General features: G+C 40.3%; 1 protein-coding gene across 1 annotated transcript in view; it reads left to right on the top strand.

The window, feature by feature from the left end:
• TMEM255B (transmembrane protein 255B) overlaps nucleotides 1-14,661 on the top strand; it is an 822,789-nt gene that overhangs the window by 709,632 nt on the left and 98,496 nt on the right. The window contains exon 8 of the mRNA XM_069204634.1: nucleotides 3,712-3,855. Coding sequence (XP_069060735.1) covers nucleotides 3,712-3,855 — 144 coding nt within the window. The remainder of the gene's footprint in view (nucleotides 1-3,711; nucleotides 3,856-14,661) is intronic.

Here is a 14,661-nt window from a genome sequence, read left to right as displayed (position 1 = left end):
TCCATGGGTAAGGCATTCCATTAGGGTCTCCTCGTAAGGAGCCACACGTATACCAATGTGCATTTCTGTCCAACTATGGGGAAAGTGGCAAAGAGAAATCATGGAAGGGGGCAAACTGTGTTAAAGGAAACTGGAACGTAAGGCAGAAAATGGGGGAAAGTCACAGAGAAAGAATATAACAATGGGGGGCAGAGGGGGAGGGCAGACAATAAACAATCCAGTTGAGATTGTAAAGAAACTTGTGGGAAGTTAAAGGATGAAAGAAATAACTCAGCTCACCTACTTGACTAAATGTGAGTTCTTCTCTGAGGTAATAAGGAAGGTAATTATTCAGTGTGTGTATGTAGTCATAAAATATACCGGGTACACTCTAGACCTGGAGCTACACTGCAATACGTTGAGTGATGTGAGTGACACTGACATTATTCCTCGCTTATCACTTTTGGCAGTGGTACCTGTCGTAGCTCTGGGTTTTACCAGATGGCACAATATAAGGTGCATTAAAAATGTATGCGTTGGAAGAGCTCTGTCAGCTATCATTGGTAGATTTACAGTCAACCAAATGGGTCTATTTGCGCAGCCACGTTCGTACTAGATAGGTTTGATGGATGTGATAGTTGTTTTTTAGAGGAACTCGTCATTTGATCTGGTGTGGAGCAGGAGACTAGGACCCTGCAGAAAGGGCAAAGGGCTGGAGGTAACGCACCTCCTGAACACAAACCACTACCTGTGAGAAGGGGGAGGCAAAGGAGTGGCAGGAGGAAGTAGTGAGGGGCAGACCAGGGCAGAACGAATCAGAGGGAGGTCAATGCACACTTGGTGCAGCACTGTACAATCTGATGTGTACGTATGTTTCTCGTACATATGTTACTATAAAGTAACTGCTATCCTGTACCAGTCCTCTGAGGCTACTTTTGTCCAGCGGTGAGATGCCAGCCTTTAGCAGAACATGACAATCTGCTAAGGCAAAGTATAGTTCTATTACCAGAAACAACAACATAGTCTATAAGAGAGATAGAAAGTAAAGCATTTGTGCTACTTATACTTTGTTCAACAACTAAACATTTGCAGTGATCCATGGTACTTCTTCCCGCATATGAAAGAAAACTTGAGGAAATGTCATGAGATCTCCAAAAGTCTCTGTTACCGCAGACAGGATCAGATCGGTCCACACCCAACATATTTCTCACTATTAAACATCTACCGGTAAGCCCACTCCAGAATGCTCAAAACTGTACTTTGTGCTGTAGTCTGTATTGCTGAGATTGAGTCTGGTTGAACGTACAGAGCCCCTCTTTTGTTTAAAATTCTGCTTAGGAAATTGACTCCATTCGAGTGCATGCAAATCCCTCATCTGCTCCCAGTCATCACTTTTACATACAGCTGCAACAGTGTTTCATTTGAGCTGGTGGTTTCCTGTACTTAGTTGTCAACACCAACACTAATGACAGACAGCATGCCACATGGTTACGCTCTTGGTCTAAGTCAGAGATGAGCACAACAACAGTGGTTTATTAATTCAATATAACTAAAACAAGCATTTGCAATGCAATAGGTCTCGCGTTTGCTCGAGTTAGAGCTAATAGCGTTGTAAACTCCTACCCAGACTTTTCTTGCCACATAAACTGAAAATGAAAGTCATACAATTTCACATAAGGGAGACAATTTAAAGCACCACATAATGATCATGAAGGTGACTAATCAGAACAAAAAGACCGGTCCAGTTTCGCCTTTGCATAGTAATCAAAAAACAAAAAGTGCGATCGTGCAGTGTAAAACCTCGAATTCATGAAGGTGCGCTAGAATAAACAATAGAATTAAACTGGTGGTCATGAAAAGCACTCGATTACTGCCCAACAAGATTGCACTGCCTACAAAATACAGAGAAAAAGTTGTCCAAAAACCATACGGAAAACATAGAGCCTCATATGTTTTCAGTAGTTGGCCCTTGCTCTCGAGGAGGGCTAAACACCAGAAAAGGCATGACGTATGCATGCCTTTCACTAATGAAATAAAGTGAATTTTAAAAGGCAGGCCCACAAACCAACAAAAGTGATGGGCGTGACATGGGCGTGGTTAAAAGCCCATAGAGAGATTACAGCAGGGACAGAGCGCTTGCATGTTCGACCCTAAAATGACTAATCTCGGCCATCCAAGCCATCCTTATAGCTTTGGGTGGCTGAATAGTCTGACTTGCAGACTTTTAGGAGTGTGATGGTTGGTAGTTTTGTTGGTACTGCCATTGGCAGTGCTGGCAGGGGCATGGGTGGTGCAAGTTGCAGTGGCCTCCTGACCAGTGCCTTAGCACTTATGTTTTTACAAATTAAGCACTACAGAGACTGTGTCCAGTCAAGGGCACAGAAGCCCTCTTTTGCTCTTAGTTATTTTCAAATTCTGTGCTTACCAGTAGTCCTCCTGTAGCAATTAAAAACATTAGCTGTGAATCTACTAAGATAGCCAAATTGGGCTTTGTGTCAAAAATGAATGCCGCCTTGAACCAGGCTTTAACAATTGGAAATGAGTTTATTTTCCCAAAATCCCCACACATTACATGTGTGCTGTTGTGCTTTAGCACAACACAAAGGTGTGTTTTCCTTCTTAGTTTGATTAAGCATCGGAATTTGTACTCAAAAGGTATGTTTTCAGTATAAATCTGTTGTTTGGCATCTCACACTCAGCTCTGCCCCAAGTGAAGCCAGCCGGGTTTTGCCACAGTGGTGGGGATGCCAGTGGCAACAGGCCATTCATAGTAGAAATGGTTTTGTGCTGTAGTTTCCCCATTGCTGAATGCAGCACAGCAACTTTGTATGCTACTTTGCGTTGCTTGAAAATTTTCTAAATTTAGCCCTGAGTCCTGAAACAACGGGCCTGCCAATCCTCTGAAAATGCCTCAGAAGCAAAGGCAAATGCACAAGTAATCAACTTGAATAATATATTAGGTGATACGCTTGCTAGCATTCTTTGAACACAGTCAACAATAAACCGTACTGTGCCAATATTGCTAATAGGGGGTGTTAATTACAAATTGTTGTTTGAGAAGGTAACAGTGCCTTTACTGCTATTGTTACAGAAAATGATAGGATTGCAGCATCGCTGCCTTTGGAGACTATATTCACTTCAAATGGGAGATGGCCTTCCAGGTATTGTGAGTTCCTTTAGCCAGTTCGAAATTCATGAATTCAAATAATTTGTTCACAGGTTTTCCTACAAAAAAACAGAAGGACTTCTATAAAGCTCCTAAATCCCTGCTAAATGAATTGACTTCATATCTACTCCTTATTTTTCATTATGCGCTGAAAATTAGATTGACTGCCTTTCCTAACTTTATGCGGGAGACTCCAGTTTGTTCTGGTAGAATCCGTAGTTGCTCATAAACTCCTGACATAGTGCACCCTTCTGCTCCAAAAATTTCATTTTTTCACTGAAAGTGGATATTGGACTACATAACCTCCCATGTGTGTTTCAACTGAAACTTCCATCGTTGTTGCCTTAACAGTTTTATCTCCAGCTTTCATGACTTGAAAAATAAACATATATTTGTATTTCTCAATATCTTAACATCCACTTTTTTGTAATCTGCCCAAAATAAAATTTATGGGAAATACTAGAACAAATCTATAACTCCTTTGTAAGTTTCCTCGACAGAATATATTAAGTTACAAGGATACTGCATACACATACCTGATATGATTTTCTTCTTTATTTTTACAGGTACCCTTATCCCAAACCGCTTTCAACTCGCGTCAACCTCCCCAGATCCTGTACAACCCTGGACAGCAGATCCTCACCTATGCTGGATTTTGCCCTTCTGTTTCAACCGTCTCTGGCTTTGCCCCCTATCATTTACCTCTACAGGTACAGTACCTATTTACTTCAAAGTCTTCACTGGCTGCCTCCATGAGATACCAAAAGTTATTTGTCTCTCCTCTTTATAGCTAATCTACTGCACTTTGATAAGTAATATTTAGCATAAAGCATGCACCAAAATATTATAAAAATGGCGATAACTCCTGATTATCTGTCCTAATTTCACTTATGTATGAGACGGAATTTTAGTCTCTCGGCCTATCAATGTGACAAAGCCTCAAATAATATTTATTTCAATTTTTATTTTTATTTTATTTGTATGTTGCCAATCGGTCAATTCTATGCCATTTGGTCTGGTACAATAGTCAACCTTTAAGTTTTCCTGGTCTGAGAATCAAGCATGAAAAACTAAAATGTTATGTATATTGTCTTGGTTTTAGGTCTCTTCTACAGGGATGGGTCTCTTTCAGCCAGCTGATCTTGCAGTATCATTGATTATATTGGCCAGATTATATTAAACCAGAAGTTGCAGAAAATTTCAGATTCTGACGGCAGGGTCAGATTGTCTGTGCTTGCCAAGATGGCATAAAGGAGCCAAATTCCTGGTTAGAATTAGAGATGAGGTGGTCTTATGCAGCCAAGGTCAGGTCAAATCCTTTTGCAGATGTGGTCAGAACATTGTTTTTTTTCTGGGTTTGGAATCAGAGTGAAGTACCCCAATCTTAGTCTTCTGGGTTTGGAATCAGAGTGAAGTACCTCAATCTTAGTCACTTGTCAGTTTGTTGGTAGGGTGCTACGTGTTGAAGATGGATGTGACCTTTCCCTCAAAAAGTCTACATACTGCATGTGTTGGAGCTTTTGTAAGGCTCTCATATAACTATATGTTTGTTAGCGCTCCAAAATTTAAGTAGCCAATTGGGTAGGAGGTTCTAGGAGTATCCTCATGTTAAAATCATTTCAAAGATTAGCTACTGGGTTGGAGCTACATTGGAGTAGCTTGGAGCCAAAGTGGAATAGCAGTAGCAGTTGTAATGAGTAATCTCCAATGTATTATTCCCTGGGGATGGGGTGGGTTCTCTAAGGTGACTATAGCTCTTAAGCTTCCCTTTTGTAGAGCTCAAAGCTGTCTGATAAAGTGCTGCAAAGGACACAGAGTTTTAAAGAAATCTTCAGATTTACCCAGAACCAGTAGAGTGCCGAAAGGGGGCAGGACATGTGATCAGATTCATATAGTGCTTCACCAGGTGAACGGATACATTCTGGTTAAGGTGCAATTGTTTTAACAAGTAGAATGGAAGCATAAGATACATGAGAGTTTCTATAGTAACTTCTCGATATGACTCAGGATTTTGTGGTTACTACTTTGGCCTTTAATTGTAGTGTAGGTGAAAGCGTGCATCCATTATAGCCTTTGTTTGAAGTACTGAGGACAAAGAAGAGTCAAACTTAAAATCTGAGTTTCTCACCTGTGATACAGAAAATGGAGAAATGCCTTGTTCTGCAGCTAAACAGCAAAGGACTAAAGTTCACCGCTTCCCCCAACCACAATTGCTTCTATCTTGTCAGAATTCAGCCTCACCCAGTGGCTCCTCATCCAGGTAACCAGGAGCACAATATATGCTAGCTAATCCTCGACATCAGATTCCTTTCAACCTTGAGAAGAATCTGGGTACTAGTGCCCAAAGTTAAATAGTGAATAAGGTGGTGGAAGGGGCAGAGTAGTTCTTGTGTATGGTACATGGTGTTTTCAAGTTAAATGTGTGCTCCTTGCAGATAATTTACAGCTAAAGCCACTTGGTCTTCTTTCTTGTGATGAAGGACAGCACTGCCTTGATTTTTAACCCTCTGCACCTTCTCTGGAAATGGGACATAGACAATAGTACAAGAGTTAACCATGGGCAATGTGGGGCCTTACTTGATCTGCCTTTACGATTCAAGTTGAGAAAAGGAGGGGGGGCTTTGGGAAGATGTTTACTTGGTGATTCATTCACTTTAGTCCTGTATTAACTTGAGGGGAGAAGGTGAGGTAAATGCTGAAAATGAACCAAAATGTCCTTGCATTTGGAATTGGCCTTGCATGTTTTTTCCAGGCAGTTGAGTCAAGCATACTACAGTGGATCATTTGGTCTGTTCCCAACTAGCAGTACCTTTGTTTTTGAACCATTAATACCAAGCCAAGGAAACTCTCCTTCAGAGAAAACAGAATGTGCACGAGGCAATCTGAAATGATCCGATGGGTGTTTAGACCCACCCTGCAGCCTGAAGTGAATCTGTACGTCATTGCATACCTTCGCAACTGGAGGTGGTGCATTTCAATGCTTATGTGCTATTTACTGAATATATGGGTTGAACACGGGCATAGGTAAGGTCTCTGAGAAATCGTAGATGTAATCTTTTTAGTTCTTTATTTTGATGCACCTCTCTGGACTTCTTGCCTGTGATCCACGAGGAACTCTTTGGTCCATTTGAGAGCCAGACCAAAAACAATGTGTTTTCCACCTACGGATGATCTGTATTTGTTTGTCAACAAAACTGAATAGGTCTGAGAGTTCCAAGTGGTAGGTGACATCAGCTATTTCTAATAATGAAAAAGATCCTTGTGGGTTGTTGTCAGAACTAATTTGGTTCTTCTGCCAGCCTGGTCCATAATTGATAGTCAAAGAGTTGGCTGTGGATTTCCTCAAACGATTAAAGTTGTTGTGATATACCATTTCTAAGATCGTGTTAGAGAAATTCAGGTTAAACAAGATGAGATTAGAAGGTCCAAAAAGGCCACTGTAAGGATCATCAGCAGTTGGATTACAGCTCCCTGTTTGAGGGCAAACAACTTTGCCTTAAAGGAGGACAATTACGAGGGTATTAAGGGCAGTATATTAAGCTTTTTTAAGCAAAGCTCAATCAGGAGGTTCATTATCTTCATTCTGTCTGTGCATTTCATTTTGTGCATGTAAATGAGGAGAAGGATGTGTGTAGACAAGAGGTTTTGAGAGAGCAACCTTATTATTTGCAACTGTGCACATGACGTTGATAGCATAAACAATCAAGTACTGCAGGACATTCTGTCAGTCCTGGTCAGATGCAGTAAGGGTTCTGTAGGATAACTGGGTTAGTGAATTCCCAGAGGATTATGATTAGCTCAGATATGGATTTGGCTGCTTCGTGAGTCGGTTAATGTTGTACATCTCTTTGACTAATTCAGAAATACAATGATAGTCTCTCCTTTAGACATGGAGGTCCATTTGCTCCCTTATTGTTCCAGATAATGGCCTGAGCTGTTAGTTTTTCATTTTTACTTGAATTAGGCTAGTTGTGATTCGCATTGGCAAGAGTTTTTCAGAGCACATTCTAGGCAGTCTTTCAGTCAGTGTTTTATCACAGGAATTTATGTTTGAATCTTCTTCTTGAATTTGTTGAAGCTGAATTTTTCATGAAAGGCAGTCTACGCATATTAGGTAATTTATGAGAGAAATGTGTGTGCTGGGAGAAGATGAACATCTTGGAATGGCTAAAGTGTGATATGCAAGATTCTGTGAACTTACTGAAGCCATGAGCAACTGTGACTGGATCTGTCACCAGACATTTTAATCTAGCTCCCAGGTAGTGAAGGATGCTGCTTCCCATCAGATTAATGCATTTAGCTGATGAGATACGCTTCTAGAATGCTAGAGGACAATTCTGGCTGGGAATCTTTGGTTGACTTGTATTAGTGAATAAATGGAATATGAACACTGATGCCTTTGGGAGTGTTCAATGTTATGCAATAGGGCTCCTCTCTCCCCACACAGTTAAAGTCCTCTCTTTAACCACCTCTCCTCCTTCATCAATGCAGCCACTTATTGATGAAAATCTTGCTCACTCAATCTGGTTGCTCACTTTCTCAAACTGGAATCCTCTAACATCTATCTTTCTCATTCAGCCCTGACCCTTTCTGACACACTCTTTCTTTTTCAGTGCTATACCATTAAATCGATCACCACTGTCAGATGAATGTCTTCGCCTTTCACTGCAAAATGATTGCTCCTGTCATACCTTCTCTTTCCTGTTGTTTGTGATCAACAGTCCTTCTCTGCACCACTGTATTCCATCATCAGTGGCATGCACTCCTGGTCTTGCACTTCTTATGTGTCTCTGTTGGACTCATTTTGCTTTTTCTGACTACAATCTAGGAATGCAGTAAACAAACTAGGATTGCGGTCAAAATCATCCTCTGAGGTTCGGACTTTAGTAACTGTTATGGATTAGGCTCTCTCCATAATCCCACAAGTAAAGTAATTGACCAAATCCACATTCCACGCCATGAAGGCACTCCAACACACCTCCTCTCATCTTGGATTGCCATAGAAGGTTCAGGCAACCACCTCTATTCTCTTATCATGTCTAGACTATGCCATGAAGTATCAGTACCTACTACGAGACAAGTCTAAAGAATTCAAAAAGCTGTGAAAGACAATCTCTGCACCTTAGTGTTAGTGACCTTATTTCACTGTCTCTGAAGGCATGGTCTGTCTGCCTGCTGCCAGAAAATCTTCCTTCAAACTACTGTGCAAATCACATAAAGCAATACATGGAAATGGGCAATTATAATTTCAGATGAAACTCAAAATACACTCCCAAAAAAGGACACTACACACCAGATTGGCTCCACAACTATTGTTCCACCTGATTAGAAGAGAACTGTTGGTGGTACATCTTTCTCATCCAAACTACCAAATTATGCAATTCATCCTCAGCAAAGACCATAAATAGCCTGGAGTTTAGAAGGTTGCTGAAAATGTGGTTATTCCTCATTGAGACCTTGGAGGACAAAATAGAGTAACTATCTAATTAGCTAAAGGAAATTGGGGTGTGTAACAATTTAGGACCTAGAAAGATCACATACTACTGTCTATGAGCTAAACATTAAAATATCCCAGAACAACACAGCTAACACATCATTGACAAAGATGGAATAACAGGTTACATATTGATATGAAGTGAAGTCCTGCTTCTATTATGCACCGCTATAAAGATCAGAAGAGCACCAATGAAAACATCCGTAAAAATGTTTTCTTTTACTTGTACTCCTTGGCAGACACCTCATGTGACCCACCACCAAATTGCATGTGATTTGCATAACAGCCTTTTTCAAACCCCTACCATCTGAACCCTCCTCATGTCACCTTCTGTCTCAAATGCTTAACCTTCCAAACTAAGTCACTGAGCTCCTCCCACCAGTCTCACTGACCTAGCCTGAACAAGTATGACCCAAAATACCTATCAACTTATCCTCTAGGACAAACAAACATTAGTTTAATACACAATCTATACTGCACGCCGTACATTCTCTTTAATCACATAAAGGTAATTAGGAACATAGATCATTAAAAAATAAAGCATTTGTATTAGTAACAACAATTTACGGCTAACTTTCCCCTGGACTAAAATCAACATGCAAATAATCGGTATAACAGCTTTGAGAATTTTGCATGAAACATTACTTTTGCAGCACTAGAAACTAACAATAGGGCCTATGGAGTAGCGTGATGCCTGTCCGCAAATTGCTTCAACATTTCATCTGGGAAGTAAGCAGTACATATATTTACATTGTAATACAATAGAACATTCCAAATTTAACAAGAACAATAGTGACACCACCTGGATTGCATGGCCTAGGAGCTGGTGTTGCCCCAAAATAAAGAAAAGCATGCAGTGGCTTTGGAGAGACACTCCATTCATCAGCCATGCATTCTCCTTCTGACAAGAACCTGATAAAAGTGAAAGCTGGCAAGCCTGATAGATGACATCTGCATACGTATGGCTGGTACTACCAGTCTCCTCATAATCCTCACAACCATATTTATTAATATATGTAAAAGATTCTATAGTGCACCACACCACATTCAGACTATTCAGAGCACTGTAGATATCACTCTCATGTTAGAGCTAAATCAGAGATTATAAGGTAGTATGAGTCGAAATCAACACAAGTCGTAGCCCTATTATGTTTTCTTTGCAAACTACCACAGAGACTAGACTTTTTCTAAAGGCAAGCCTGAATATTGATATTTTTAAGGGTTTTATGAAGTGCTAATGGTTAGGTTCTGCAAGGGTCTAGTGCATGCTAAGGCTTTGGACCTTAAATGTCCAGAGATCTTCTGTGTTTTAGTCTCTAGAAAGCTGTTAGAGTAATTTAGCAATGTAGCCAACTCGAGAAACTTCACTAGGAAGAAGTGAAATGTTTGTATGTACCTCAGGCTCTGTAACCCGTACTCTTCTGCAGAGAACTTTAAACAATTAAACTTAGGGACTGATTCCAATCTTGGAGGACAGGGTTACTCTGTCACAAATGTGAAGGATATCTGGCTGCCGTACTATGATTCCATTGTATCCTACGGAGATCATGAAGGACTATTCCATCCGCCAACATTGTAATTGGGCCCTTGATTTGGATTCCACCAGCGGTCTATAGAGTGGTTTCAGGGCAAGTTGTACAACATCATAATTTTGTGTATTTAGACACTGTTTAGCTGCCTCTTTGTGCAATTATTGTATTCCATCAGTTAGGCAAACCCAGCATGTCCAATGTGTACCACATCTCAGTAATACAGTAGTGCCTTTGCCAGAGCTCTTGTCACTTCCACACAGTAGGTTGTGTGCAATAAAGGGAGGGTACTTCAGAGCAGGCATAATTGCTTGCTAACGCTTTTATCCTCAAGGATGATTTGGGATGGGAATTACATGTTGACCTTGAACAAAACTCCAAGGTTTCATGCCTTCAGGGCTGTCAGTGGTGGAGTTGCAAGAATCTGTTATCATTCAAGTGTGACTGATTCTTGACCAGAAATGCCAAACAAAAGAAGCTCAGTTTTAGGTCCATTCAGATACAGGAAGCTTTACTACATTCAAAGGTAAACATGGGTTAGGCATTCTGTAACATATCTGTGGAAATCTTACGTCTCCACTCGAATGTGGGTTTCAGCATCATTGATATAAAGTGACTGAACCTTCTGGTACACTGCAGTAGATTTTTTTTAAAGATGAGCTTGCAACACAATTTTCACTTGCTGGCTACAGTTGAAGTGGAAGAGCGGATCCATTCCAGTGCTCTTCCATGATTGCTGTCCAATCAAGAAGAATTGTCTCATCTATTTTGACCGAGGAAGCTGGGAGGCAGTGTTAGAACTGACTGATGTTTTTTTATAACACTTTGTAGAGAGTCGCACACATACAACACTTTGCTCTAAGGTGGAAGGCCATTAGTCTGCCGAAAAGAAGTTTCACCTTTGCTCAAGATAAAATTCTGGCGAAAAAATCAGAATTGATTGAGTTTCATATAGCCCTTTGATGGTATCACTTCCACTACATAACTTCGGTCTAATAGTTCTTTCCATTTCATTTGAGTTGTAAGGTCAAATACATTTTTCGGGCCCAATTAGTTGAGAGGAGTAGAATCCCTGTGTGAAATTGTGCTTCTTTCAATCACGAGTGGGCCACTGTTCCCACACCTGGTTGCTGGAACAACAGACTAGTTTTTATGAGCCAGAACATTTGATTGGTAAAATCGCCGTGGTAATGGCCTGCAGTCCCGCTGGTCTTGTTCACTGGTCCGCGACTGCCCCCCTTTAAAGGTGAAGCAAGAGCATGTAAAGCTCCGAGTTGTCAAACAACTTCATCCCCAAACCTCACCCTCCTTTACCCCTCTACCTGCGGGATTTTTTGGGCGAAATAAATGACCTGCACAGTTATTTGACCCTCCGTGGTATTTAACTCGTAAAAGGAGTAAATTTGTGTAGGGATACTAGTCAGAAACAAAACCTCTGGCCACCCTTCATTTCTGCACATATTCATTCACTCCTAACTCATAACCAGAACATGGTAGGTTATTCTTCACTGTGAGGAACTAGTTTGTGTTTCTTGTTAGTTTCAAAATTCTTTATAGCAGGTTCGATAAGGTATGACTCCAGCACATGAGTGGTGCATCTGCACTTGTTGGCTGAGAAACTGCAGTGTTAGTATACTGCTACCATTCGAAATCTTCCTTACATCCTCCGGGAGGAAAACATAACATGCCTTTGGGAGGAAGCCCAAGAGGAGTGATTTTTGCTGTGGAATTACAACCTAGTTGGTTTCTTGGCCCATTTCATCTTCTGCAAAGGAGGAATGTACATAACTTGCTTTTTCTAAGCTTTATTAAACATTCCTGCCCACCTTGGTGAGTATTATAATTAATGTAATGAAGAACACAATCTGCTCAGTTTTGTTTGTTATTCTAAGTTTTAGTGCTTTAAAACTATTTCCCAATTCACAAAGTTTTTATAACGCCAAAGAAGATAAAGCAACGTTAGAAAAACGGGTGACATGCAAGAAGTATAAGTAAACTGCACCCAGTTCTAGGAATGTGATTACAGATCATTTTTTTACATAATGGTATGTAAAAACCAAGTCGTAAACTCCCTGGTCCATCGCAGTGCTAAATGGTTGCCTGGCTCCTGTCGGCCGACTCAGTGTCGTCATTCATTGTAGATCACGACATTGATAGAGCGCCCCGCCCTGATAAAATACCTGCATCTGGACGCTCTTGGGTCGATGAATCTTTTGACCAAGTGGGGCTCTCTTCACCCGAGAGTAATCAATTTAATCAAATCAATAATCAATAACGAACATAAGCAATGCCCTGATCAACATAACACTTCACAATTAATCCAGAAAACATTTCGGCGAACCATGACCTTTCGGCCATGAATAACCACACCAGTTTATTCAAAGTTAATGAATTTATTTCCCTATATTAACAAAGCTAGCACGATATAAATGTGTCTCAACACCAAATGATATATGTAAATGAACATTAATAGCTGTCCATAACGGCGAAAAAGATGCAATCTATGCAGCATTTGAATAACAATGCATTCGATGATAGCAACGCAAACCACTAAAATGATAATCTGTAATGGGCTAATTGCATACATTAGTCAGCATAACAAGGTCTCAAATTGCATCGTGCAACAAATGAATCCTCATCTAACCTCAAATTAGCATCTGCATGTGGGACTTCATGCAAAAACAATTTAGCAACATTAATTTGGAAAAACTCCTAACTCGGGCTCGGACACCAAGCCAATTTCCCACTGAAGCAACTCCCTTTCCAACCTTCTCCCAAACTCCTGGTTCTTTCAATTCCTTCAAGTCTGCACTCTCTTTTGTTATATTTGCAAGCATTGTTTTAATCTTCTCACTGTTGTCTGGTATATATGTGCAACAGTGACGCGCACCAAGCATTTTGCAAACGCCGCCATCCTTTGCTAAAAGAATGTCTAGAGCAAGCCGGTTTTGAAGAGTCATAGCTCTTTCCGCTGCAAGTTCAGCATCCATCAGGATTATAGCACCTGAAAACTTTGTCAACATGTTATCCACTATAGTAGACAACTTTCTTATTTTGATGGAATTCAACACAACTCCCAATGAAGGAATTATGGCTCCAAATAAATCTCCTACCACAGCAGCTGCGGTCTCTCTTTTCTGGATATGATGAGATCCAGACGTCTTTGGTAATACCGATAGGTCATCCAGTTGATAAACCTTTGGGAACACTATACCCAAATAACATCTCCCCCACCATCCCTTTGGAAGACGATAATAGGCATTATGCCCACAAATGTAATATACACCAGGTATGACAGGGTCAAGTCCGTTCAGCATGAATGTCCATTTGGCCTTAAAGATAAACGTATGTTTACATTCACTCGCTCCCACGAAAATGTTATCATAATAAGACTCACCACGATATATACAAAATTTCCCTACATGCCAAGCGTCTAAAGCTATTTTTCCTTGTGTTTTTATTGCGGCAAAAGCATAATTATCTACTGAAGTCCTCTTACTTAGCTCCTTTTCTAATTTCGCATTCATTTGTGCCCTTCTATCATCTGTGCGATCTAAAAAGCTTATTTCTACTGCAGAGAGCGAGCAGGTAAGGTTTTCCCTATGAGCGTGAGCTGTTTCAAAAGGTTGCATTGGCTCGAAAAATTCCCTCATTATTTTAGCATCCCAATCTTTAGCAGTCTGGCTTAGTTGCGTTATTATAGGAACATATGCAAAGGTAACATCATAATTTGAATAAAAATACTGTATGTTAGTTTGACCATAAAATCTAGAAGTTACTAAACTACATGTAATCCCATATGTAAGAGGCATGTGGTGATAAGTCACCCCTTCCGTTACTGATGTCGGTATCTGTGTACACACATAACAATCTTTCGCATCCATAGTCTCAACATATTCTGTTAAACATTATACGAAAGTTCCTTCTTATCATGCAAGTGTCTCTCATCTAATTCTAGTCTTTTCAATGCGGTAAGTTCAGTGACAGTAACAGGTTTAGAAGTAGAAGCATCAATTTTCTCATTCTCACCCTTACCACGCATTCCAAGCACTATTGCCATTATTATTAGTACACATGCAGTTATCAAGCCTATACACTCATATTTACAATATTTCACTCTACTGTTTTGTGTAGCGTACTTAGTCATGATCTGTATAGAATCAGAGAGCTAGAAGCACCTATAAAGGAAACTATTTAGCAATTAGTTACAAAGCTGAACGAGCGCAATGTTCACACGGTTTTCTCCAGTAGCCCAGTCACTTATCGGTTAGCAGCACTTGTCTCAAATCGACGTTAACTCAGTCTTTTATCAGTTAGCAGCGTTGTCTCAAATCGGGTTTAAGAGTCAATCAGGTTATCAAAGTCTTATCAAGTTAGCAAATGTCTCATTCGGTTTAGCAATGTCTCAGCTGGTTGTATCACGTTAGATTATAGCAAGCAATGTCATTTATCAGCCTTTCAATCAATAGTGTCCATAAAACTTTTCTTTTCTA

The sequence above is a fragment of the Pleurodeles waltl genome, chromosome 8 (assembly GCF_031143425.1).
Source record: "Pleurodeles waltl isolate 20211129_DDA chromosome 8, aPleWal1.hap1.20221129, whole genome shotgun sequence".
NCBI lineage: Eukaryota > Metazoa > Chordata > Amphibia > Caudata > Salamandridae > Pleurodeles > Pleurodeles waltl.
This window is presented reverse-complemented; position numbering and strand designations above follow the sequence as displayed.